Source organism: Oryx dammah, unplaced genomic scaffold (genome assembly GCF_014754425.2).
Source record: "Oryx dammah isolate SB20612 unplaced genomic scaffold, SCBI_Odam_1.1 HiC_scaffold_21, whole genome shotgun sequence".
In the NCBI taxonomy this organism is placed as follows: Eukaryota; Metazoa; Chordata; class Mammalia; order Artiodactyla; family Bovidae; genus Oryx; species Oryx dammah.
The window spans coordinates 77,068,951-77,094,668 of NW_024070205.1; the positions used below are offsets into that span (position 1 = coordinate 77,068,951).

The 25,718-nt window shown below is 58.7% G+C and overlaps 2 protein-coding genes across 7 annotated transcripts in view; one reads left to right on the forward strand and one right to left on the reverse strand.

Annotated features, from left to right (window-relative positions):
* ETNK2 (ethanolamine kinase 2) overlaps positions 1–17,868 on the forward strand; it is a 19,956-nt gene extending 2,088 nt beyond the window's left edge. Inside the window, exons 2-9 of the mRNA XM_040262864.1 lie at positions 60–259; positions 1,941–2,200; positions 5,042–5,164; positions 9,919–10,061; positions 10,605–10,688; positions 13,134–13,279; positions 14,806–14,879; positions 16,429–17,868. Of these exons, the coding sequence (XP_040118798.1) occupies positions 60–259; positions 1,941–2,200; positions 5,042–5,164; positions 9,919–10,061; positions 10,605–10,688; positions 13,134–13,279; positions 14,806–14,879; positions 16,429–16,501 (1,103 nt within the window). The 3' untranslated portion in view covers positions 16,502–17,868. The remainder of the gene's footprint in view (positions 1–59; positions 260–1,940; positions 2,201–5,041; positions 5,165–9,918; positions 10,062–10,604; positions 10,689–13,133; positions 13,280–14,805; positions 14,880–16,428) is intronic.
* Positions 17,869–21,222: 3,354 nt separating this feature from the next.
* Positions 21,223–25,718, reverse strand: part of SOX13 (SRY-box transcription factor 13) — a 39,026-nt gene continuing 34,530 nt past the window's right edge. For all 6 annotated transcript variants that reach the window (XM_040263029.1, XM_040263028.1, XM_040263031.1 and 3 more), the window contains 3 exons: positions 25,480–25,623; positions 24,441–24,657; positions 21,223–23,022 (listed from right to left, as the gene is read on the reverse strand). In XM_040263029.1, coding sequence (XP_040118963.1) covers positions 22,746–23,022; positions 24,441–24,657; positions 25,480–25,623 — 638 coding nt within the window. In that variant the 3' untranslated portion in view covers positions 21,223–22,745. The remainder of the gene's footprint in view (positions 23,023–24,440; positions 24,658–25,479; positions 25,624–25,718) is intronic.

Consider the following 25,718-nt stretch of genomic DNA (forward strand, 5'->3'; position numbering starts at 1 on the left):
GGGGCGGGGCTGCAGGGGCCGGCCTTGGCCCGGCTGCCCGGCCCGCCCTCCTACCTGAGGGCCGGGGCCACCCCCGCGGCGCGCATGGGGCATGGAGGCGGCGGCCGGCGCGGGCCGCGGGGCGCCCCCGGGGCCCCCGAGAGCCGCCGCCGTCCCGTGTTTCGGCATTTCGGTGGACCAGGACGACATCCTCCCGGGCGCCCTGCGCCTCATCCGGGAGCTGCGGCCGCGCTGGAAGCCCGAACGAGTCCGGACCAAGGTAAGCCGAGCAGGCTGGCGGCCGGGGACGCGGCCCCGAGGGGCTGCAGCTGGGCTGCGCGCGCGTCTGGCCGGGCATCCCTCCGGGTGTGGGTCTCAGAGGTGCGAGCCGCTGCTGCACGCGAGGCGTTGCTCCGGCGACGTGCCTGGGTCCTTCTTTCTCTGTCTCGGTCCCTGAGCACAGCCAGGCTCCCCGCTCTCTCGACCCTGCCTGCACACGCACCCCTCCTCTCGGGGCCCGGGCGCGCCGGAGGGCCACCTGCCCACTGTCAGCGTGCCGCGCGTGCGGGCCCCACCCCCGGACGCTGTGCGCGCGTGTCCGCCGCTGCCCAGAAGCCGGTGCCCACCCGGCTCTGAAAGCTGCGGAGGCAGGAACTTTTAAGGGCGTCCCCCACACTCTCACGTCTCACATCAGTGCCCCTGCTGCAGCCCAGAGTGGAAGCGAAGTCTCCGGGCTCTGAGCTGCTCCTGCCGGTCCCGGGAGCCACCCTGTGGAACTCGAGCTAGCCCCCAGCCCCGCGCCCGGTGGGAAGCCTCTCTACTGCCTTGAGCTCTGGCTCAACACCCCCTACACAGGGCACCTCCCTGCTCCGCTGGGCACAGGCGTAGGGACACAGACGCGGGCAGAGTCTCTCCCTGAGCAGCCCCAGGCTGACTCCCCAGCAGACCTCGGTAGAGGGTCCTCAGCTGCCCGAGCCCCTCCGGGAGCTGCCTGTGGGGGCTGCTGCCTTGAGTGGGCACCTGCGGCTCGTGCTGGAGCGGCAGGGGCTCCGCGCTGGTGGGGCTGCTGGCGGGGAGAGGGGGGTTCAGGGCCTGGGAAGGCTTACAGACCCTTTCGGAGAGGGGGAGGGGTAACCTTTCCGCAGCAAAAGACCGCCTTGCTGTAAAACTGTCAGGCCATCAAGCAGGCCTGAGGTTAGTTCCAGCTCCGGCCTAACATGCTGCCTTCCAGTCCCTCCACTCTCTGCGCCTCAGCTCCCCCACCTTTTCCTGCTTCAGATGTCCCCTGAGGCCCCTTCCAGCCCTCTCACTCTGTACCCCATAAACTCCGTGGTTCACTCCCCCTTGTCACCCTGCTCAGAGAACCTGCTCTCCCGGCCCAGGATCTTCTGTCTCTCCTGGCCATAAGGAGCTGTGGCCACCTGGCCCTGGGGTGGGTGCCAATCTCAGTACCCTCCTGTAACGCTGCCGCTGGGTGGGGCAAGGGGGATGGCAAGGGGCCCCCGGTCTGGCAGGCAGACAGATGAGAGGCGAGTTAGGTCAGGCTGCCCCCGTCCTCGGCCACTCCCTGCCCCCTCTGTGGCACTCTGGCCCATAGAGGTTTCCTTTAGGGCCTGATGGGACCTGGGGGTAGGGGGTGGGGGGGGCAGGCTTCTACCCACCAAGTGGTGTGAAAATTCTTCAGCAGCCAAATCCCATTCACCAGAGGCAGACCCAGGAGAAGTGTGTCTGGGCTGAGCCCAAGCTCCTGTTTCTTGAACTCTCTGGTCTGTCTCAAGCGTTGGGAAAGGGTGGAGGGTTAGGAACAGTGCTGAGCTCTTCACTAAATGAGAGGGCTGAAGGATGCGGGTGCTGTGTGATTACGCTCAGCATGCAAACCAGCAGCGTGTGCTGGAGCCGGGGCAGCACGGGGCGCCTCGCCTACCCCCCATGCCCCTGCACTGCCCTCTCCCCTGTGCCAGCGCTTCACTGACGGCATCACCAACAAGCTGGTGGCCTGCTACGTGGAGGAGGACATGCGGGACTGTGTGCTGGTCCGAGTCTACGGGGAGCGGACGGAGCTGCTGGTGGACCGCGAGAGTGAGGTCCGGAACTTCCAGCTGCTGAGGGCTCACGGCTGTGCCCCGAAACTCTACTGCACCTTCCAGAATGGTCTGTGCTATGAGTACATGAGGGGTGTGGCCCTGGGGCCAGAGCACATCCGTGAGCCCCGGCTCTTCAGGTAAGGAGGGCACTCGGGGTACTGTTCATCTCCAGGATTCCACAGGCCTTAGGCTTTCAAGTCATTGGCCAGCTTCCCTGGTGGAGCGGAGTCCGTGAAAGAGTCTTAAGATCTATGAACTCCTTGAAATTGCATGAAACGTGTGTGTGTGCTTGTATGCCTTGCTCTGTGGAGAGCAGCTGTCGTTTTGTCTCGATATGCAGTGAGGTCAGCTAAAAGGGTGTGTTCTTGGGGAGGCAAGTGAGAATTTTGCTGAGCATGAAACCAAAGAGGATCTGCTTCCTGGTCCATGCCTCAGTCCTCTGCCCACCCCACATCTGACCTGGAAACATCTCGTAGCCTTGGAAGTGAAATCTGAGCCAAATCTCCAGAGCGCTCAAGGTTTCCTGCTTCCCCCATCCTGCCAAGAGCCCAGGGACTCCTGGAGAATGGGCCTTACCGGGGCTGAGCATGGCTGTCCCCGCCCAGAAGGTGCCAGCCCTCTTCCATACGAGCTCTTTCTGTCCTTCCTGACAGGGTGGCAGCCCAGGTTGGGAGACTGCTGAGGCTTCCTTCCAGAGACTCCTAAGGACCTACACCCCTTAGGGATCACCTCCTATTCAATGCCTGGATGTGTAGGACCCAGGAACTAGACTTAACCTGTGGATGCCTCTGTTGGGGGTCTGGAAGGGGGAGAACAAAAGAAGAGCCCTCTGATGCTCTCTTCTTACCATGCTGGGCAGGGAGGTCGGGCAGGATTCTCCTTCTTGCCACGCCCACGGGCAGGGCGCTCAGACCACCGGGAGGCTTGAGGCAGGCTGAAATTTACCCCAGACACCCCTGACAGCAGCACAGGGTTCTGCTTGAGAACCGTGGGGTCTGTCCTGTCCCACCTAAGGGGAAGAAGCTTTTCAGCTCTCGAGAGGAAACAGGAAAGCCCACCTGGGGAGTAGACCAAGAAGCATCTTTGCTCCGTCACCTGAGGTCGCCCAGCTAACCCCGAGTTAGTTAGTGCCCCTGCCCCATCTGCAGCGAAGCCCTAGCAGGCCCTCTGGGGGCCTGGAAGAAGGGACTCTGAGTGCACTGCCTTTCGGGCCGGTTGGCCCCAGGATAGTCACGTGCAGTTGTGTGTGGCGGGGGTGGGGGTAAGCATGGAACGTGCACCCCTGTGAGAGGGTCTTCTCAGGCTGCAGGTGACAGGTCCATATGCACCCAGCTGGAGACGTGAGGTCAGAGTGGGTTGAGGCGGGGCAGACCCCATCCTGACTCCTCCCATAGTCCCCCCCAGCTCCCCCTCAGCCTTGTGTCAAGAAGCTCACAGATCCTCTCCACCCCTGTTCTCCCACGGATACTGCCCAGCATCCTCCCGTGGAAACAGTTACCACTGTCAGGAATATTGCAAATGGATTTAGGTTTGATAAGAACTTTACACTTAGGGGAGAGTCAGAACTTGGGATAGAGACAGGAAGCAGATGCTTCCTCAATGATTCCCAGGACCGACCATTGTCTTTCCGGTGAAGGTGGATCTCTGGGGGAAAGGCAGGGGGGAGGCACAGGAGCTACTTCCCCGGGTGTCCCTGAACCTCACCTCCCAACCTCTGCGTGATGCTTTCATGCTCTGCAGCATAAAAATGATGTGTTGAGGTTACTTTCTTTGCTATTCCAGACAACAACCCTGTTGTTATTCAAGGAAACGCTGTTTAGGCTCTTTGCTTAGGAATATTCCCTGGAGTAGGGGAGCCCAGGGTTCCAGGTCTGTGTCCCCGCCTTGCCCAAGCTCTGGCGGCTCACTCCTACCCTAGGGCCTCTCGCCCCTGAGAGGACAGGCTTGCTCTCTCACCCACTTGGTTGCTACCACGCCTCCTGCCCCTCCGCCCTTTAAAGGTGAGAGCCTTGGGGGCTTCTGGTGGAGCCCCTAGTCTGCCCGGCTCTCCTGGTGGGTGATGGCTGCTCCTTGCCAGGACCTGGCGAGTAGAGGGGTTGTCCCTAGAACAACTTAGTAACAAGGTTTCAAACAGCCAATGCCCTTGTTGTCTTTCCCAGTGATTATTATTTGAGCAGCAGGCAGGGGCGAAGGAAGCTTGAATGTTGGAGGCTCGCAGCTGGGTGGGGGTGGGGCTGCAGGAGGGGGAGCTGGCAGGGGGTGGGGGAGCCCGCGGGGCGCGGGCCTCAGACGCTGGGCTCCTTATCAGGGCCTTCCCTCTCTGAGCGCCCCGTCCTCTGTCCACTCCCCCCTCTCCCAGCAACCTCCCCAGCTCTGCTTTCTCCTCTCCCACCACCCCCTGCTTCCCTCCCGGGACCTTGGATAATGTCCACGGGGGAACTTGAAAATAGAACGCTGGTTTGTTTTGCGTCCTTGGCACCCAGCCGCCAGCATCGCCTTCTTGCTGCAGAAGAAGGGGCTGCCCAGGGCCAGCCTGCCTCCCTTCCCCACCTTGGCCAGGCTGATAAGAGATGCGCATTGCTCCTCTACCTGGCATCACCACCCCCGATTCCTTGGGGCCAGGGGTCTACCTCACTCTGATGCGTCGGTCTGAGTCCAGATGCGTGGGGCGGGGCCGTGGGAGGGGTTCCGCCCCCATGCCCAAGTGACCCCTCTGTCCTCGGGGTTTGCTGTGGTTACTCAACCTTATGTTGGGGCAAGGTCCTTGACCTGTGGCAACAGCCCACTGCTTTGCCCTTTGGCTTCCTGATGCTGTCCCAGCTCTGTTAGGGAAGGGGAGTTGCTGGGCTGAAGGCCTTACCGTTTTCATGTCCTGAAGGTCCCGAGACCTACCTTCTGCAGGACCGAGAGCTTCTGACTTGTGATCGTCCCACACTGGCCTCACTCTCAGACTCTGCTGTCCCTGTTTTCTGCTGCAGGCTGATCGCCTTAGAAATGGCCAAGATTCACACCATCCATGCCAATGGCAGCCTGCCTAAGCCCACCCTCTGGCACAAGATACACAGTTACTTCGCCCTCGTGAAGAACGAGATCAACCCCAGGTACGAGGATCTCAGAGAGCCCGAGGCTTCCGCTGTTGCTGCAGCCTTAGCGTGGCCCCCGGCCCAGCCTGCCCAACAGAAGGCTTAGCTTCAGTCCCAATTCCTGGGCCTCTCTCTCTGCGCAGAGTGCGGCCAGTGCGTGAAATCTCAGGAACTTGTTCCCACAGTTTTGTCCTTATGAGCTTATTTCTTCTTCAGTTTTTGGTTATGGCAGGTACTAGAGGTGAGGACAACATTTCCCCGTTTCACTTGAAGGATACTGAGCTCAGAGATGAGGCTTTTCCTGGGGTCCCAAGACTAGTCTGAGGCAGGGCTCTTCTTTCTGCAGGGCCCTTTCTCCCTGAGCTGGCTCCGAGCCCTGAGAAGGGATGGCCTGGCCCTCTTGAGAGAATAGTGTGGGGCTCAGCTCACCAGCTGACAAGCCCTTGGGATGTCAAGATTCCTGCTACTTGCCTGGATGCCTCTTGCCCCCACACGGCTCCAGGACCCCGGTCCCCCACCTTGTTCAAACTGACAGCTGCTGCTACCTCACTGCCCTTCCCAGGGAGGGCACGCTCTGCCCCTCCTGACATCGCCTTTTCCGGGGTAAGATGCAGTTCCCTGGACCTTTCCTTATGCTCTCTGGCCAGCAAACCGAGATCCTTCTTTCTAGCCTTCAGATCCCTGATTCTCCAGCCCACCCTTGACTGCTGAGAAAAGGGTGCAGAAAAGACTGAAGTCATCCCTGCCCCCGGAAAAGGCAATGGCACCCCACTCCAGTACTCTTGCCTGGAAAATCCCATGGATGGAGGAGCCTGGTAGGCTGCAGTCCATGGGGTCATTAGAAGTCGGACACGACTGAGCGACTTCTCTTTCACTTTTCCCTTTCATGCATTGGAAAAGGAAATGGCAACCCACTCCAGTGTTCTTGCCTGGAGAATCCCAGGGACGGGGAAGCCTGGTGGGCTGCCGTCTATGGGGTTGCACAGGGTTGGACACGACTGAAGCCACTTAGCAGCAGCAGCATCCCTGCCCCCACAAAAGACCATAGTGCATCTCCAATCTCTCCATGTTCCCCACTGGGCTTGAGCATCACTCTTTTCCAAATGTTCATAGGGGCAGGGTACAGAAGAGGTCTGATGGAAGGGCGTCTTGTCCCCTCTAAGACAGGACAGTAATTAACCATCCCGAGGATGCGTCTCTGTCACACACCTGCACTTGGGACTGTATCGGGATCCTCCCTCTCACTGCTTGTTAAGCACCACTTGGGGACTGTTTGTCTCAGACGGCCTGTGTTCAGACCTTCCATGTCAGCGTCTCTGGGACAAGGACTGCCTTCCCTCTAGGAGGGGACTAGGGCTTGTTCTAGGACTTGAGCAGCACGCAGAGAGCCAGACCCTCTGATCAGCCAGCCTCCCACTTTCACTTGACAGATGGGAAGACTGAGGCCCAGAGGAGAGATGGGCTTGCCCACCGGATAATGGCAGGTCAAGGACTGGAGCCCAGGCTCGATGCTCAGGCACGACTCGTTCCTGCAGCTTCTTTCGACTGTGCTGTCACTGTGTAATCTTAAGAGGGTGACCTTGTTGAGAGGGGCGTGCTCTTTGAAGAAGAGCTGGCCGATCTCCCATCACACCTTTGACCTTGGGCAAATCAAGGCACTTAAATTGAGCCTCTTGAGGGCATGGGTCCTGCCATAGGCTGTCTAACCTGCCACAAGCAGGACAGCAAGGAATGGTCACTTGGATGAGACAAAGCACTTGCGTTCCCGTCGTTGCCTCATAACCCTGACTTCGGGTTCATCTCACAAACACTGATTGGGCTTTAAAACAATAAAAATACTTGAGGGTGAAGTAGCCCTGTCCTCGAGGAGCTTAGAAATCATCCATGTAAATAGGACCCGCCTGTGCAGGGTATGTGAGCAGGAGAGGGTACGCGTGAGAGGGGGCACCAGGGAACGTCTTCTTGGCAGAGGTAGATGGCAAACATGAGAAGGGAGGCCTCCGGCTGGAGGAGAGGCTTGTTTATGGATGATGAGTGGATGAGGTGGCAAGAACCAGTCTTAGGAGGGACTGGGGGCAGGTCATGGGAGATGGGACTGCAGAGGGGAGTTGGAGCTAGATTGTGAGGGGCCTTCATGGTGGGTAAAGGAGCCCAGATTAATTTAGCAGGCAGTGGAGAGTCACTGTGGTGTTAGACACCTTCACCTTGTAAGGAGCTCATTGTAAAGGGCAGACGTGGGTGGGTGTTGGGGGCTTTGAGGCAGGGAGGCCGGTGGGGAGAGTGTTATAATCTGATGGGCAACATCTAAGCCTAGGAGCTGGAGCACGAGGTTCCCCCTGGGTTCTTGAAACATGTAGATTCCGAGCCTAACCCTGGAGGTCGATTGGGAGGTCTTACATGAGACCCTGGGAAACTTCATGTTGACAGGCTTCCCGCGTGATCTGGGCAGGGGATCAGGGGGCCGCCTTCCGAGGAGCATTGCCATGGCAGCTTCCCGGGGAGATGGAGGATAGGGAGGCGAGGCAGGCCCGGTGGGACGGGCATGGTGGTCTGGTGCTGGGTGGGGGCCTGGAGGGGCCCAGCGTGGTGGGGACAGGGGCTGATCACTGCTCAGGGGGCATCAGGAGGCGGTGCATATGGGTTGACTGGTACGTACGTGTGAACACTTAGCCCTTTCTCCAGGGAGACGGTGCCCCACCCCCGCCAGCACACCTGGATCTGAGAGCTAGGTGGACATGCCCTGAGGGGACCCCCAGCCCCGTCACCCCCTCCCACTGCCTCTGAGGGACAGAGGAGTCAGAGGAGCTGTCTGCTCAGGGTGTGGGAATTTCTGTGACGCGGCAGTGGTTACTGCTCTGCCATCCGCTCAGCCTTGAGAGACGTCAGGGCTGAAGGCAGCAAAGCTGGCGATCTTTCCGGAGCTCAGCGGAGGGAAGCAGGGCAGCCCACGGAGGAGGCAGAAGGTCTGGGTTGCTCCCACAGTATAACGAGCAGCATGGCCTTGGGGTGGCTAGTGGAAGGGTCAGACAGGGGTCAGGGCCTGGGTGGCAGACATCTTGGATGGCAGAGACAGGTTTCTCAGGCTAAGACCTGGGCAAACCTAATTCTTGTCTTTGGATGGTCAGTTCAAGGCGGGAGGCGGGAAGGAATCTGGAAAGAAAAGGGAGCCTCTAAGAAAAGCCAAGATTGAAATGCACCTTCCACAGACCTGTCGACACAGAGACATTCCTGTGAGAGTGAGGGGCGGCCCCCCAGACTCGAGTGGGCGGTGCAGGGCCTGAGGGCCGCTGACGCCCCGCCAGGGCAGAGGCTCGGCTTGGGTTTGGATTCTTGGACACGCCAAGAACTGCTGTCCTTAGGTGAGGGAGTAGAGTGTCCAGGTGTGTAAGACTCTGGAGGTGGGAGGAAGCCTCTGCCTTGAACCTCCGTTTCCCCCTGGAGCTGGACTGGAGGCCTCAGATGCTCTTTCGCTCTGACCCTCTCAAAGCCTGTGCGTCCTGTTACAGGGCCGTGTGAAGGTGCCTCAGCTGCTGAATACTCTACCCTGCGTTCTGGCTTCTGGGCTGGGTGAGGGCCAGTGGGGCATCCTGTGGCAGAATCAACGAGGACACGTCTCATTCTCAGCCTCCGGCACGTACCCCCGCTGCCCTGGACAAGAAAGCAAATAGGAGTCACATGAATGGAGATAAAACCCCAGAACCACCAGTGGGTGGAGGGGAGGAGGCTAGGTGTTTAAAGGCTCCACTATTTGGTTTTGCAGTGTACACAGACCTGTGTGCTTCGCAGGACCAAAGTTCAGGGCATTGGTGCAGAGAACACCCACATCAGCTTCCCCATGGCCTCTGAGAGCATCGTTGACTGACCTGTTCGTTCATTCATCGACACGTGCCTTTAGCAGGAGTGCTTCCCGTGGGCCGCAGGGTCGGGTGGGCTGAGGGACAGGTGGGTCGTGCATCCACAGATATGCATCTTCACTCCTGCTCTGGACTTGCCCTCACACACGCAGGGGGCCGGGCCAGGGTCACACACCCACAGTTCAAGCGGGAGGAGGTGAGTTACTGAGGCGCAAGAGAAGTGTTTTTCTCTTGAAAGGCCCTAGGATCCCCTTGGCCTTGTAGACGTGGGGCTAAGAAGCATTTTTTTTTTGGCTTTCTTGTGTGGACCCGAGTGGTCTCCGTGTTCAGTGGGAAGCTAGTCAGAATGGTCTCGGGTCCTTTCTGACCATGTCGGCAGCTGCCAGGGCAGGAGGGAGACTCACCCGGACGTCCCTCTGCCTGCTCAAGAGGGCCCCGGTGCTCTAGCCACTTCCAGGGCTCCATCCCTCGCCCACGGGAGGCGTTCTGGGCTCTTCTTTGAGAGAGCCACATTTGCCCCTCGGAACTGTTCTGAGGAGGTCTATTTGCAGCCCTCCCCCGCCGCCCTTCTCCCTTCTGGGATAACTGGGTTTGGACGTTCATTTCTCTCCTCCGTGACACCTCCTGAGCGTCTGCCCTGTCTTCGGCTGCGTTTCCTGAAGAAGCAGGACGCTGTTCAGTCCGGGACTTGTATGCTTCGCACAGTGCTTCCGTGCCCGTGTGTTAAACAGCTTCTCGGAGTAACCACAGGAAGTCAGAAGGACGGGAAAGCGTTAGTGCCCTTTCACACGCGACCAAAGTGAGGGTGTGAAAGGCCAACTGCTTGTCCAGGGTCCCTGTGCAGTGAGGGCCGGGGCCCCTGAGGCTGAGCCCGGCGCGCTCAGCCCCTCACCGGCTGCCTTTCTTGCCGCTGCGCAGCCTGTCCGCAGACGTCCCTGAGGTTGGCGTGCTGGAACGGGAGCTGGCCTGGCTGAAGGAGCACCTGCCTCAGCTGGACTCCCCGGTGGTGTTTTGTCACAACGACCTGCTCTGCAAAAACATCATCTACGACAGCAGCAAAGGTACCGCGTCCCGGCCCCGGGGCGGCGGCGCTCTGGCGGCTCCCCCAGCAGCTCGGGGTGTCAGCCCTCAGGCTGGTGCTGGGCAAGCAAAGGGGGACTGTCTGCTGTAGGTCTCACGCTGATCTGTAGGAGAGAAGTGAGAAAGAAACAAATCCCGGGTTAGAAACCTTTACCGCAAAAGAACTCAAAATTTCGGTTTGTGGAGCCATTCTCCCCGACAGTGAGGATGTCCTGGCTGCCCTGAGCCTTCACGGAGAGCGACCTCCCTGAGTTCCTGACAACAGCTTCAGCCCCACAGAGGCCTTAGCCTTATTTTCTGGTCCTCAGCTGAGGGCCCAGCTGGGTGAGATGGGGAGCTGGAGCTGGGCAAATGGGCAGACGGAAGGAAGCAGCTTAGAAGATGGCCACTGAGGCGCTGAGTTAGGCTGGGCTGCTGCAGAGCCCGTGAGTGTCGGCGGGGGCACTCCTGAGTCTGTAAGAGCCTGACTAAGCCCGGTGTCCAGCTCTGGGGCCAACCCTCCCTGCCTCTCCTCTACCTCACAGGTCATGTACGGTTCATCGACTATGAATATGCTGGCTACAACTACCAAGCTTTTGACATTGGCAACCATTTCAATGAGTTTGCAGGTGAGAAGGGCGTTACTTTTCAGCCTATGTCCAAGACACCCTCCTTGAGATGGGGGCCCAGGTCCAGGGGGTCTGGGGGAGGGGGTTTGGTTTATGGGGAAGGGAGGCTGGACACGCCTGTCCTCAAGATATCACAGCTCAGGGGAGGGGCAGGCACAGCCTGCTTGAGGAGGCCCCAGGTCTCAAAGCGGGGTGGGGAGGGGGTGGGTCCATATACACAGAGCGAGCCTCTGCTAGCCCCGTGTGGCACTTTGGTACACGTTCGGAAAACACGCTCTCTGTGGGATCTCTGAGGACACGCAACTTGACAGGTAAGATAGAAAGAGATCCTTCCCTTGGGCAGACACAGCCCACCCGCTGCTCCAGTGTAGATTAATACCAGTGCCACTCACCCCCGCCTGGGCTGCTTTTGGCCCAGTGCAGCCCGTGTAAATGGGGGCCCTGCCGGCAGAGAAAGGGCAGAACAAGCAGCAAGTAGCTAGTGGCCCCGTGGCCTGATGAGATTAGTTGTGGTGGAACTAGTTCCAAGTGTGCACCCTGCAACTTGACTGCCCCAGTTCGCTTTTTGGCTTTGTTGCTGACTAGCTGTATGGCCCTTGGGGCAAGTTCCTTACATTCTCTGTGCCTCTGTAAGATGGAGAAGATAGCGCCTACTTCATAGTTTTGATACACACACACCAGCATGGCACACACTAAGCCCCAAGCCTGCTGGCATCAGGCCGGGGAGCGCTCAAGGGAGGCTGGAGCACCTTGGAAGAGGTTGGATGAGGGGTATGTCCTGGTGTGGGTGTCCTTCCATAAAGCCAGGTGTGTACAATGGAATCATTTGTGTAGAGGAAGCAGGGCAGGTTTTTCCAGCTTGAGGGCTTAATAAACAATTTGATGGGGCTAAAGAGGCAACTGGTGGTTGAAGGTGGGCACTGGGGTGGGAGAGACATCCCCAGGTCGGCAGTGTGGGGTGCTGGGATAATGTGACCAGTCCCCGTGGCTTCGGAGAGGAAAGGCCCCCGCCCCAGCCTCAGGCATGCCCCAGCCAACCGGGCCAATTCTTCCCCTTCTGGAATCCCAGATGACCAGGGCTGTCGAGCTCTGTACCTGAGGGTGTGACTCCCCAGGTTGCCACAAACCCACGGGGTGGTGGGGCAGAGCAGCTGAGCTGTGGGGTGCGGTCTGGAGCAGAGGCTGGCACCGCTGAGTACTAGGCCTGTGATTGCTCGGTTGCCAGACCCACCAGCCTTTCCAAAGTGGTTAACTATCAAGCATCTTAAGTCCTTCTCACCCACCACACAGAGCAGAGTCCAGCTGGACTTTCCCCAAGGGGCCAAGATCGTATCCTGCTTCCAAGTTGAGAATGAAGGCCAGGAACCTGGGATAGGGAGATGGGGAGGGCAGTGGAGGAGAGGCAGCCCCTGGGTTCTCGGGAGCAGGGAGACCCTGCTAGGAAAGGGAGCTAAGAGCCAGACTCTAACTGGCTTTGTGACCTTGAACAACTGTCTTCTCTATGGGCCTTCGAGTGTAGCTCTGTGCCAGCAGCTTCTTTTCCAGCCGTACTCTTGTGGGCCCAGAAGACTGTGTGTTTCTCCAGGAACACAGGGAAGCTGGGAAAGATAGGGAGAAAAGAGAGGGAGGAGGAGACAAGGGAAAGTAGCCCAGTCCTGGTTCCATCTTTGACAAACCGTTTCTTCCTATGCCGCCTCTGCAGCCAGCCTCTCTGCCACCGTGCCTGGGATGTGGCTGGTGTTTATTGGGCTGGCAGCTTGAGGACTCAAGAAAGGGCAGGACTAGAAGGCATTGAGGCCGCTTAGCTGAGCGCTTCAAGCATGGCTGTGTGTCCAAATCATCTGGAGAGCTGGGCAGTGTGGGGTGCCTGGCAGTCTGTATCTTTGCCAAGCACTCCAGGTGGTGTTTTTAGGTAACCAGTTCAACATTGGTTACCTAAAAAGGAGGTAGTGTTTCAGATACTGATACACTGCATCCAGTTCCTTTGCTTTATAAATGAGATTCAGGCCGCTGAAAAGAAAGGGCTTGTTCACAGTTAACTAGAGGCTAGACTAGCGTCAGATATAAGACAGCTAGACTCCTGATCCGGGGCCTTGACCCAGCGCCTCCTATGTGCTGTGGTTTTGTGTAGCGTTCAGGGGTGCAGTGGTGCTATCTTAGGGGGACCCCCATCACTTGCAGGACAGTGCCTTGCCCCTCAACAAATCTGCCTCTGTCTGTCCTTTCCTCCGGCTCAGCTGAAAGCAGTGACCTCAGCTGGGTTGGGGGTCGGCTCTCCATACATTAGAGTTTTTTGGTGGTCGAAGAAGCTGGTTTCTTTGGCACAGCCCCCCAGGGCAAAGGAGATGGAGGTTTTGAGGGCATTGGGGAACACCTGCTGAGCCGGAGGAGGCCCCCAGGTGGGCCTGTCTCCCAGCAGCTTCTGAGTGGCCGCGTCCCCTTCAGGTGTGAACGAGGTCGATTACTCTCGGTACCCGACGCGGGAGACCCAGCTGCAGTGGCTGCGCTTCTACCTGCAGGCCCAGAAAGGGGCGGCTGTGGCCCCCAGAGAGGTGGAGAGGCTCTACGTGCAAGTCAACAAGTTTGCTCTGGTGAGTACCGGGGGCTGGAAGGGGGCAGGGAGGGAGGAGCCGGGAGGAGGACTCACGCCCAGCTCTCTGCCCTCACAGCCCTGTGGTCGGAGGAAGCAGGGCCCAGGGTCAGGGCTGAGGTCCAGGGCGCCCCAGCCTTGAGGAGGAGTCTGAGAAGAGCCATCTCGGCCTTCTTAATACTAAGATGCCCTGCTCTCTGCTTTCCTCCCATTCCAGGTTCCCTCTCCTTCCTGGAGAATATTTCCAAGGAATATCCTCACTTCCTGTTTTAGCAGTTCTCTCATTTGGACAACTTCTTTCTAGTGTCTGACCTTAGCCTTTCATGCTACAGTTAAACGCATCCCTTGTTTTTGTTTTTTTTTTTTTTTAGCCTTTGGAAAAAGTAGAGAATGTCAGTTCTAAAAAGACCTCCTTGTTGACTGTCCCCGCTGACGTACTCAGAACTCTGTCAGCCTTTCCCATCAGGCTCTTTCTTCTGAAGTGACTGTGCTGTCGGTTCTGTTTTGAGCCCTGCTTACCCGAGGTACATGCTTCCTCAGGACTCTACTGATATGTACCAAGGGGACTGCTAGCTAGTCTTTCTAACGTCAGTCATGCATAAGCAAGAAGACCAATCAGCTGACCTGAACGTCACAATGCATTATAGAGCTTAAATAAAATCTTTAATCTCATGTAATTTTGAATTGCCTATTCTATTTTCCTTATTGGTATAAAAGTGATTCTTGTCAGGTTCTTCCTCCTCTTGAAAAATATTTATTTTATTGAAGCATAGTTGATTTACAACGCTGTACAACCAAGTGATTCTTTTTGAGGTTCTTCGCCCATGCCTTCCTTTGGCTAAATTTTTAGTAACCATTCCTACTTGCTAATTGATCTAAGTCACGACAAGGGAGGCACTGCAGAGCCGACCGCAGAGTGGGCAGGACTCGAGGTGGAGAGGGAGATCCGTGGGAGCGGGCCCTGGCCTGGGTCACTGGGCAGCAGGGACCCCAGCGCTCTGGCTTCTGGTGCCTGGGGTGGCCTGGGTGGCAGATGGACCCCTGGTCAGTGGGCTGGCTCCTGTCTGTGTTTATTTCCTGAGCCCACCCAGCTCATGATAGGAGAGAGGGCAGCGTAGAGGCCTTCCCGTGACTCGATCTCTGATGCCCTTGTGGCCAGGGCACTGCGGATGGGGTGCCAGCCCCCCACTAGCGAGCAGGCCTGAGCTCTGCCTTTGGGATTTCTCTTCCTAGGGGTTTTCCTGGGTAGGGCGGAGGGCAGGGCTGGAGTTCAGGTCCAGCTTAAGCTGGAGAGCAAGCTGAAGGTCTGCTTAAGCCTGAGGGCAGGGAGAACCTACCCTGCTTGCCTTCTGCTAGCACGAGTGGAGGCCCAAGTGCCATGCAGTGACCCCGGACTCCCCCTCCCGTGTGTCTCTGCCAGCGTCCTGGCTCTCTGTGTCTTCCACGGCGACCGTGTCCTTCCAGCTGTCAGGGTCCATGACAGGTTTGGGGGGCTCACCACACTGATCTTCTCTGACCTGTTTTCAGGCGTCTCACTTCCTCTGGGCACTCTGGGCCCTCATCCAGAACCAGTTCTCCACCATCGACTTTGATTTCCTCAGGTGAGCGCAGGGAGCAAGCTGGGAGTCATTGGGGGAGGCGGGGGGAGGGGAGGAAGGGCCTTGAGCCCAGGGTGTGGGGGTGAGGGACACCCCGGATAGACCGCCCAGGATGCATGCTTCTGCTCCGTTCACTGCCCCATTCCCGCCAGCCCACACAAGGGGGGCCGCTGCTGCCCAGGTGCCTGCGGAGTGCGCGTGCCCAGGACCCCTCTCTAAGGGGTCAGAAGCCGCTCACCCCGCCTCCGGCCGAGCTGCTTCCTCCTCCTCTGCTGTCTGCTCCACTGGCTGGCTCTTCCCCACACGGCCTGGTGCTGACGGGAATTGCTGGAAACTAGTCTAAAGATCATGAGTGCAACCCTCATTTGATAGCAGAAGGGACAGAGGTCCAGAGGGTGGGTGGCTGGCGAGGCTGCTCAGCGGCTGGTTCTCCGTGCATGGGCCAGATCCAAGTGTTCCTTTAAGGGCCCCTAGTGACCCATCGGGGGCTGTCCCGAGAGTGTAGTGAGTACTGACCACTCAGGGGGCCCTGCCGTGTGAGACGTGGCCCCGAAGGACCAGGAATCATTTTGCCTTCTACCTGGTCCAGTCTCTGTCTTTATCCTCCCTACCCAACGTCAGCTGAAAAGGAACCACAATGCTGGCTTCAAAGTGTTCACAAAAATTAGAAAAATGCAAGGCGAACCCCCAGTCACCCCCGCCTCACACCCACAGAAAATAACACGTGTTGGTGAGGATGTGGAGGCCGGGGAGCTCTGGGCTCTGCTGTTGGGGATGTGAGATGGTGTGACTTCTGTGGGGAAGAATAGGTCCTTCCTCCAAGAGTGAACATGGAATTACTGTCTGATCCAGCAGTCTTACTGCTGGCTCTGTATACTCAAAAGAAGTGAAAGCAGGGTCTCAAACAGATATTTGCAGAACCGTGTTCATAGCAGCGTTATTCACAATAGCCAAGAGGTGAAAGCAACCCCAAGGGTCCATTGATGGGTGAATGGATAAGCAAAATGTGGTCTAGACACACAGGGAATGTTATTCAGCCTCTGAAGAGGAAGGAAATTATGTCACATCGTACCACACAGATGAACCTTAGGAACATCGTGCCGAGTGAAACAAGCCAGTCACAACAAGACGAGTGCTGTGTGATTCCACTTAGATGGGCTACCTAAAGTAGTCACGTCCATAGGGACGGAAGTAGAGCGGTGGGTGCTGGGGGCTGGCACTTGCTGTGCCGGGGAGAGTCCAGGTTTACAGGATGGAAAGTCCTAGAGCTCTGTTGCTCGACAAGGTGAACACACTGACCACACTGAGCCATAAAGAATCAGGAAACAAACATGTTTGGGGAGAAGCTGTTCCAGTCTGATCTAAGGAAAAAAAAAATTATAGTTGAAGTCAAAGCAAAATGAACAAAAAACCCCAGTGTGGGCTGGGGTCCATTTGTCCAGACCTAGATGGGCTGAGCTGGCGAGAAGTTGTCCTCAGGGTGTGAGTGCCCCCAACAGGGCTCACCTGGCTTCCCTTCTCACCCCCAGTTCCCGTTCCTCTGTTCCGGCAGGTATGCAGTGATCCGATTCAACCAGTATTTCAAGGTGAAGCCTCAAGTGTCGGCCCTGGAGATGCCAAAGTGACAACCCTTCCCAGTCCTCCCCTGTCTGCCTGGCCAGACCTGCTCTCCAGGGCCCGGCTCTGCGCTGGGGTCTGCCCCTTGGACAAGGTGGGCAAGGGGCCGGGAGTGTCCCTGAAGAGCACTCTGCCCCTGTCCCCAGCCCTGAGAGATGATGGTGACCGATTTTGTTTGATGGTGACCGTTTTTGTTTGGAGGGGCTGATAGAACCCAGCTCTGAGGGTCCTCTCCACCTTGCCAGACTTGGTGACGGGGAGTGCCTGAAGCCAAGCAGGGCTGGGACTTCAGCCACACTGGGAGGCCCAGCTTCCGCACCCTGTCCATCCTGAGTCTGGGCTCAGACCTCAACTACCCTGGGAAGCCCAGCCTTCCCATCCCAGCCATCCTGAGTCTGGGCTGGGACTCAACCACCCTGGGAAGCCCAGCTTTCCCATCCCGGCCATCCTGAGTCTGGGCTGGGACTCAACCACCCTGGGAAGCCCGGCCTTCCCATCCCGGCCATCCTGAGTCTGGGCTGGGACTCAACTACCCTGGGAAGCCCGGCCTTCCCATCCCAGGCCATCCTGAAATCTGGTCTGGGACTCAACCACCCTGGGAAGCCCAGCCTTGCCATCCTGGCCATCCTGAGTCTGGGCTGCCTTCGTGTCTTTGACCTTCCTAGCCTGGGGAAGGGGGAGGGTGGGAGGGCTCCTTTCTACCTCCAGAGCCCTGAGCCTCCAGCCTGTCTACCCCTGCGTGCCCCAGGTGGGAGGTGCTGGGTCCAGACGAGTATCCTGCCAACTCTGACCAATGGATGTATAGATGCTGGGGGAGGCATCTAGAGTCAGGTTTGATGGCTCCCCCAGCAGCCGCCTCCTCTGAGATCCCTCCCTTTCTCCAAAGCAGATCCAGCCAGATAAGCCCTTCCCATCCTGAGGACACATGCTTTCTCCCAGTGCCCCTTCTGCCCCGGGCCTGTGCTCGGTCCGTCTGCCGCCTGCCGGGAGGAGAGGGAGGGGATGGGCCCGAAGGCTGGCTAGGCTTCACACTGCCTCAGCTGGAGGGGTGGCAGCCAGCATCCTGTCCCCTCCCTCCTTGCCCTCCAGACCCTCACTTCCCAGGAACAGTCTTCTGTCCTGAGGTTGACCCACGGTCTTCCCCCTGGGGAATGCCTAGTGGGAGTCGGAGGGCAGGGGCCACGGACGGCCAGGGCTCGCCCAGCGTGTAGGGGCTCGGGTGGGATCGGCTGTAAAGGTGCTGTGGGAACTGCTTCCCCAGCTCCCAGTGGCCTCCACCTCCTTCCTCAGCACCTTTCAGGTCCTCCTGGCTCTGGCCGATAAAATGATTCATTTGTAAATGATCATCATTTTCTGCATTAAAATGGTCACGTATGGACCCCCCTGAGAGCCACTGGTGAGGACTTGACCTGGATCCTGTGATGCGCTCTGCAGTGGCGTGGAGGGGGTGCGGTCCCTCCTCTCTGGGGTCCTGCGCACCGCACTTCTGGCACCACGTGGCTGGGGTCCCGGCGTGGGGCAGAATTGGTGGTCTCACAGCTCTGCTGCTTTTGAAGTTGACCCTGAGAGAGTGGAGCCTAGAGGGAACTAGGCTGTGGATGCCTGCCGAGGTGATGGGCCAGGAAGACCCCATACGCAAGCGCTCAGGACTTCCTTGGTGCTCTCTTGCTGCTAGCTGTTAGAGTTGAGCGGGGAGTTGCTGAGAGCAGGCCAGAGTGATTTCTGGACCCACACTGTCGCCTCAGTAGGCCAGAGGGAGAGAGAACAGAAGCTCAGAGCTGAGCAGGCACCTCCCAGCAGCCCAGGCTGCCCTCTGAGGGCCAGCCTCAGGGGCCCTAGTAGTTCCCGATGCCCTTAGGAGTAGCACCTGCAGCAGCAGCAGCTGCCTGCCAGGGGGACTCTGGCTTGTGCTTGCAGAAGTACCCGTGAGCCGTGGCAACCTCTGGAGTCGAGCTGGCACGGGAAGCTGGGGCCTTGTTCAAGGTCCTGGTGACCCAGCGTGGCCAGGCCCCTGGCGGGCAGCAGTATCAAGCCTAGGAGGGATGTTAGTGGAGGACATGGGTGAAGGCCCTACCCAGCGTAGGGAGGGTGCCAGGGCTGCACACCTTGGACCCCTGGAGATCATCTCTGGAGCCAGCGGTCATGGGCACTGCCTTCCTGGGCACTGTATGGCAGTGCCCACTCTCCCTGTTCCCCTCAGATCATCCGCCTCTGGAGCTGAGGGAGCCGCTGTGAAAGACTCCTGGGGCCTTGATGTCCGCTTCCCAGGTGGCTCAGTGGTAAAGGGTCTGCCTGCCAGTGCAGGAGATGCAGGGAATGTGGGCTTGATCCCTGCGGGGGGAAGATCCTTGGCAGGAAATGGCAACCCACTCCAGTGTTCTTGCCTGGTAAGTCCCTTGGACAGAGGAGCCTGCAGGCCACGGGGTCACAGAGTTGGGCACGACTGAGCGCCTGAGCACAGCGCACGCTGATGCACTGAAATGGTGTGGTTCAGTGGTGAGCAGGCAGTGGCTGGCACAGAGCCCCTGGTATCCTGTACCCCACTGGCTTGGCCACCACCTGCAGCAGAGGAGTTCATCTGAGTCTCTATTCCACTACAGCCTTGAGAAATGATTCTCATCCCTCCAGTTCCCTAGGGGGTGGGTTGGCTGATGGGAGGTTTGGGCACACCGCTCCCAAACAAAACCTGGAGTCTCGCCGTGTCTCCTTGCGCTGCCCCTGGCACTGCCCAGCACCCCTGCTCAGACTCTGGGGTGGCCTGGGATGCTCCCTCAGGCCCCTTCCTGACACTGAGCGGATGTTCCAGGCAAAGTACTGCCAGGCACACGTTCATCTCTGCTCTGCTCTGCCCCTTACCCTCCAGAGAGGCACCCAGGGCGCAGAAAACAAGGCCGTGCCCCAGCTTCCTAGTACTTTCCACGCGTCTGACCCTGTGCTGCCTCTCCTGGGGCCAGCAGGTGGGGCTCCAGGGCCCCAACCACAGGTTCCCGGGATGGTTTTCCTGCCCTTAGAGGATGCGGGTGTGCGACACTGTCCGCAGTTGGGAGGAGAACAGAACAAGGGTTGCTGGAGTGGGAGCTGGGTAGTATTGGCCTCAGGCTCCGGAGACCGCAGGGTCCCTGGGAGTAGGGAAGCGAGGGGCGCTGAGGATAAGCTGCGGGTGAGGGTGAGCCTTGCTGGGCGTGTGCTGACCAGACTGCCCAGTTTGGGTTGGAACAGTGGGGGATAGTTGGTGGGGGATGGACAGTGAGGTGGAAATGAGCGACTCTCCCATGTGGCCACTAGGGGGCGGGCGCCACAGTCAGCCTTCCCCAAGCTCTGCCTACCACTGCCCCACTGGTGACCTGGGGCGGGAGGGCAGGAGAAAGGAGGCCCCAAGCTCTGGGGGGCTGGGCTGGGCAAAACCAGCGGAAGGCTGGCAGCCAGGGTGCTCCCTAGATCAAAAGACCGGGGCCCTAATTCTTGGGTTTGTGGCCCTGGAATCAACCATACCTACCTTCTCTCACCACTAGCCATCTCTAACTTAGAAATCCGTCTTCCGGCATTCAAGAACTCTCCTCAAATACCTCCTGTTTGGGGAAGCTCACTACCACTTTTGGCCATCTTGGTCAACAAGTCTTTTATGTTAAGCCAAAAACGCTGGCCCGTGAGACTTTCATCAGAAGGCCAGGCTAGTGCTACCTTCTGAGCTGCGTCAAATACCTGTGTCGCCCAGCTGACAGCCTTAAGAGAGCAATCTTGTTCCTTCCGCCCTACCCTAACCTCTTTTCTGGACCAAACATCCCTGGCCCTCCCAACCGTTCCTTGAAAGTCACGTCCATCCAGCGGGCTCCCTCCAACCCTCTGAACAGGATGCCTGCCTCTGGGCCCCTCCAGTGTGAGAATGGCCTTTTCTGTTGAAGGGCCTCGGGCTGGCATGATGCACCTGAGGTCAAGAATGTGTGATACACACTGGCTCCTCACCTCCCTGGTCAGCACACACTTCTGTTAATCCAACCCAAGTCTAACGGACACAGCACTGTTCAGCTTTGCTGCCCCGATTTCATATTAATGGGATTAACATTTCAGCTGCAGGAGTTGGTTTTTTCATTAGCTCTTCCTGCATTTTGAGCATTTCAGTCATCCAGCTCTTTTAGGGACTGTTATTTCCCTTACTGTGATACATAGATATTTGAAATCCTCATTTCAAAGTGTAAGGTCACAGAGCCCTGAAGTACATAAATAGAGACCCTGCTTCATTAATCTATCCTGGGGGGCTTATGGTGTCTACGTGAGCCCTTTTGTGAAATGAGAGTCCATACTTTCATTAGATTTTCAAAGGGCTCCTTCTCCAAGAGAGGAAAAGAGCCCTGGCTAAGGCATAACATCCTTGTTTCTCAGATGAGGGTAATGAGGCACACAGAGGAGACGACATCCCCTCGCACAGGCACGGGACCACACGGCCAGTTCTGGGGAGAGCTTCCTGAGTTCCTGACTCTTAACCACGGTGCTCCTAACACTGCGTTCTCTTCTTCGGACCTGAGGGGGCGCTGTGGTGAGGCTGGGCTCCCCTCCTTGAAGCAGGGGTGGCCATCGCGTGTGGGCTCTGGCGGGGCGTCTGGCCTGGCCTCCTTGGCCTGGGATGTCTCCTCCTCGGCTCCCCGGGGCAGCCACCGGGGGCAGTGGTGCCGGGCTGGGGCACACTGAGTTGCTGTGGCCAGCCTGCCTCCCCATCCAGGCAAGGGCCAGATTCTGAGACGGTCTGTCTTTATTATATCAACAAAACACAAAAAATCCCCCCAAGTGTAAACAGGAGAAATGTGCTGGTTAAGTTACTAATCATTATCTTATTATTAACAAAATAAAGCACTATCTATGTTTACAGTCATAAAAAAAAGAAACAGCTGGAGAAAAGCTGGGTGTGGGGCAGGAGAAGGGGAAGATGGGGGGAGAGACACAAACTCCACATGTGTCCCTGTGGGGTGTGGGTTCCCTACCCACCCTGCCCAGGGCTGTTCTGGATCTTTGGAGTCAGGTGCCATCAGGATTTGATTTTCTTGGGGAAAGCCTCTGTGAAAGGGACCACCAGGACCCGGGCAAGTTCCCGGTGTGGCGTGGGGCAGGGGAGGGGAGCGGCAGGCGGGGGACAGCGGGGAGAGGATGAAGCCTCCCAGAACACGGAGCCCGCCCACCTCCGGCTCCCGAGGGCCGTGGAGCCCCGCGGCCTCGAGAGCCCTGCCAGGCTCCTGCCAGCGCTCCGCCCCGCTCCTGGCACTCTGGTTGGGACGGGGCTGAGGCAACAGGACAGGGCCCTCTGGAGGCCAGTACGTCCCCAGCCGCAGGAGCTGGAAGTGGCTCCAGGGGAGCTCACAGGGGAGTCAGGGAGGCAGAGACAGAGTGGGCAGGAGCGGCCGGGATGCCCGGGGACCGGGGTCAGACGGGCCTGCAGAGACCCAGCGGGTGCCACAGGGGCAAGGGCAGGCACTGGGGAAGGGAGAGACACAAACAGGCCCTGCAAAGAGGCAAGGACAGAAATGCACTAAGGACACACGGAACCTGAGACGCCCAGACTGACGTGGAGAGGTAGCAATTCGGGGACGAAGAGAAGCACAGAGCGCCCCCTAGAGGAGCAAGAACGGCACCAGGACTCACAGCCGCGGGAGCTCAGCAGCGGCCCCTGGCACTCAATAAATACCTCATGCGATGCAAGAACAGACGAAAACACGCGCACGCGCAGACACACGTGCACACGCAGCAGCCAGAGACACGAAAGGCTTGGCAGAAGGTAAAGACGGCAAGGACGGCCAGACCTTTGTGCACAAAGTGATCCTGGCAGTTCCAGGAGTCATCTGGGGTACTGTGGTGGTGGTGATGCTGGGGTACAGATTGGTCCCACGGTGGCTGGTCCAGCCAGAACAAGAATGGAAATGAAAAACTGTGGCCCTAGAGGAACAGGCCTGTAGCTGCCACACCCCCAGGACGGGCAGGCCTGCTGGAGGGGAGAGTCACACGGTGCCCCCTGGCCACGAGCCCCAAGCGCCCCAGTGGAGCTCAGCGAGCCCAGCCCATCACCACCGAGCAGGAGCCCCCGAGGCCACCAGCACCTTGGTGTGCCCACAGGGAGTGTGAGGAGGGGTCATCTGCCATCGCGCGTGCATCTGCACACGCACAGCTGTGCCCATCTTCCGGCAGGCCCGAGTCCAAGTACCAGTGGGTGGGGTGGCTGTGCCCAGGTCTCCACGGGGAGGAGGGCCAGGCCCGGGGCCGCCGGGATCAGTCCGTGAGCACCACCAGCTCCCCGTCGCTCTTCTCCTCGCCCTCCGAGTCCTCATCCTCGCTGTACCGGTACATCTCGCCGTCAGCCGCCGAGTGCCTGTCCTCTGCGCCCTCGCCCTCCTCCCTGAGGCTGCAGGTGTTGACGATGACCGGCATGTTCGGGTCCAGGCCGCGGGGCACACAGTGCTCCACCAGGGGCTGTGCCAGGGGCACGCCTGCCACCCGCGGGTACAGGACTTCTGAGGGGCTCATCTGCGCCTGGCCGGTCTGCTGGCTGCGGACGGAGGGCAGGCGCGGTTACAGGAGCTCCCGACTTCGACCCCAGGCCCACTCTCCTCTGGGCCTCCTCCGGGCAGGTCCTCCCACCCCCACCCTTCTGGCTCCAAGACACACACCCCCGCTCCCTGGCACTTTTCTGACGGCAAAGTTACTGCCCGCTACAGACCTGCCCCCGCCCCACGCAGCCCCAGGGCCACAGGTTCAGATATTCCTAGAGGATCCTGTGTAAACTCAGTCTGGGGAAGTTGTATATATTTCGTATGCGCCAGTGAGTTCCTAGTTAGAGGAATCCACTGGGACGCCTGCTTGGTCGTCACGACCCCTCTGTATGATCTTCAGTACCCCTGAACTTTTCGAGTTTGTCAGAAATGGGAGCCACAGGCCCATTTCTCTAGACAGACATCTGCTAGTCCCCGGTCACAAATCTATATTCTGAACCACCCGGGACGCACCATAGTCACCGCCATCCCTGCAGCCACACACACAACTCCCACACAAACCTACGCGCGCACACACAGCCAAAAGACACGCAGCGCCCCTGGAAGCCCACACTGAGCCCTGCCACTCTCACTCACACACACAAATCCCCTGGAAGCCCGCACTGAGCCCTGCCACTCTCACGCACACGCAGCTCCCCTGGAAGCCCACACTGAGCCCTGCCACTCTCACTCACACGCAGCTCCCCTGGAAGCCCACACTGACCCCTGTCACTCTCACTCACACACACAGCTCCCCTGGAAGCCCGCACTGACCCCTGTCACTCTCACTCACACACACAAATCCCCTGGAAGCCCGCACTGACCCCTGTCACACTCACTCACACACAGCTCCCCTGGAAGCCCACACTGACCCCTGTCACTCACTCACACACAGCTCCCCTGGAAGCCCACACTCCTGTCACACTCACTCACACACACAGCTTCCCTGGAAGCCCACACTAACCCCTGTCACACACACACACACACACAGGAAGCCCACACTAACCCTGTTGCTCACACACACACACAGAGATCCCCTGGGAGCCCACGCTAACCCGTCTCTTTCTCTCTCTCTCACACACACACACACACACACACACACACACACACACACACAGCTCCCCTGGAAGCCCACGCTAACCCCTGTCGCTCACTCTCTCTCTCTCTCTCACACACACACACACACAGCTGCCCTGGAAGCCCACGCTAACCCCTGTCGCTCACTCTCTCTCTCTCTCACACACACACACACACACACACACACACACAGCTCCCCTGGAAGCCCATGCTAACCCGTCTCTCACTCTCTCTCTCACACACACACACACACACACACACACACATACACACACAGCTGCCCTGGGAGCCCACGCTAACCCCCGTCGCTCACTCTCACACACACGCGCGCGCGCGCAGCCGCATGCAGGCCGCTCACGGGGTGGCGTAGCTCTGGCGGGCATCCTGGCGCCGCGTCCTCATCAGGGCCTTGTACTCGCCCACCCGCAGCCGCTTGCCCTCCACGATGCAGGTACGCTTGGGCCGCGGCTTGTACTTGTAGTCGGGGTACTTCTCCAGGTGCTGCCTGCTCAGTCTGGCCTGCTCCTCGTAGTAAGGCTGTTTCTCCTGGTTGCTCATGGACTTCCAGCGGGAGCCTGGCCCAGCCCCAGGGCAGGTGGTCAGCGCTGGGCTCCGCTGACACGGCCCGCCCCCTGCAGGCGCTGGAGGCCCCACGAAGGTTTCGGGTCCCAGAAACATGTGCAATCATATAAACACAGCAAGGACCTGGCCCAGTGTGGGTGCTCCATGGATACTGAGCAAATGAATGAGGCTGGCAGGTAGAAGTATACCCAACTGCTAGCTTAAGACACAGCACCCACCCACATCCCAAACTACCAGGCACTCTGAGAAGCCTCTGGTCTGCATGATTTGCATAAGTAAAACAGTAGCCCCCCAGGCCGTCAACAATCACCAGAGGCCTCAACTGGAGGAGCGGAAGCTTGAAAACAGCTGCTTCTTTGAGCCCCACTTGCTCTGCCCTCCATTCCTCCTCGGCCCCCAAAGAGGATGCATACTTTCAAAACCCTTTCTACTGGCAGCCCAAGAATACGTCTCTCTTGCTTCCTGCCAGAGCCAGCTCCAAGGGTCTGGGCAAAGAGGAGGACAGGTTAGGGAGAGATAGGAGAGGGAGAGCTAGAGAATGTGCACAGATACACTCTCTCTGCCCCCAAGTTCACGGGTGCAGAAGAGCCCCACCGTGGCACAAGACTCTAGGACCCACCGGCCCCGCTTCCTGCCTGATTCCCAAACACCGGCAGACTCTGGCAGGGTTCCCTATGGCTTGGGCCCTCACCCAGTGAGCCCCACCTAGACCCAGCTGACTCCTGCAGCCAGATCTTGCTGGACTACGGCTCCAAGAGGCCCCATACCCTGCCTCCCACCCCCACACCCAGCCCCGAGACCCCACTGGCCCTCACCGAGGATCTTGCTGATGCTGGAGTTGTGCATATCTGGGAAGGCTTGGAGGATCTTCCTTCTCTCGTCTTTGGCCCACACCATGAAGGCGTTCATGGGCCGCTTGATGTGACTGCTGTTCCGGGACTCAGGGAAGTGGCGGGAGCCTGGGGAGGAGGGGAGGAAGCAGCCTGGAGGGGCAGCCAGCATGGGGTTAAGGAGAGTCCCCCAGGGCAGCCAGTGTGGGGTAAGGAGAGTCCTC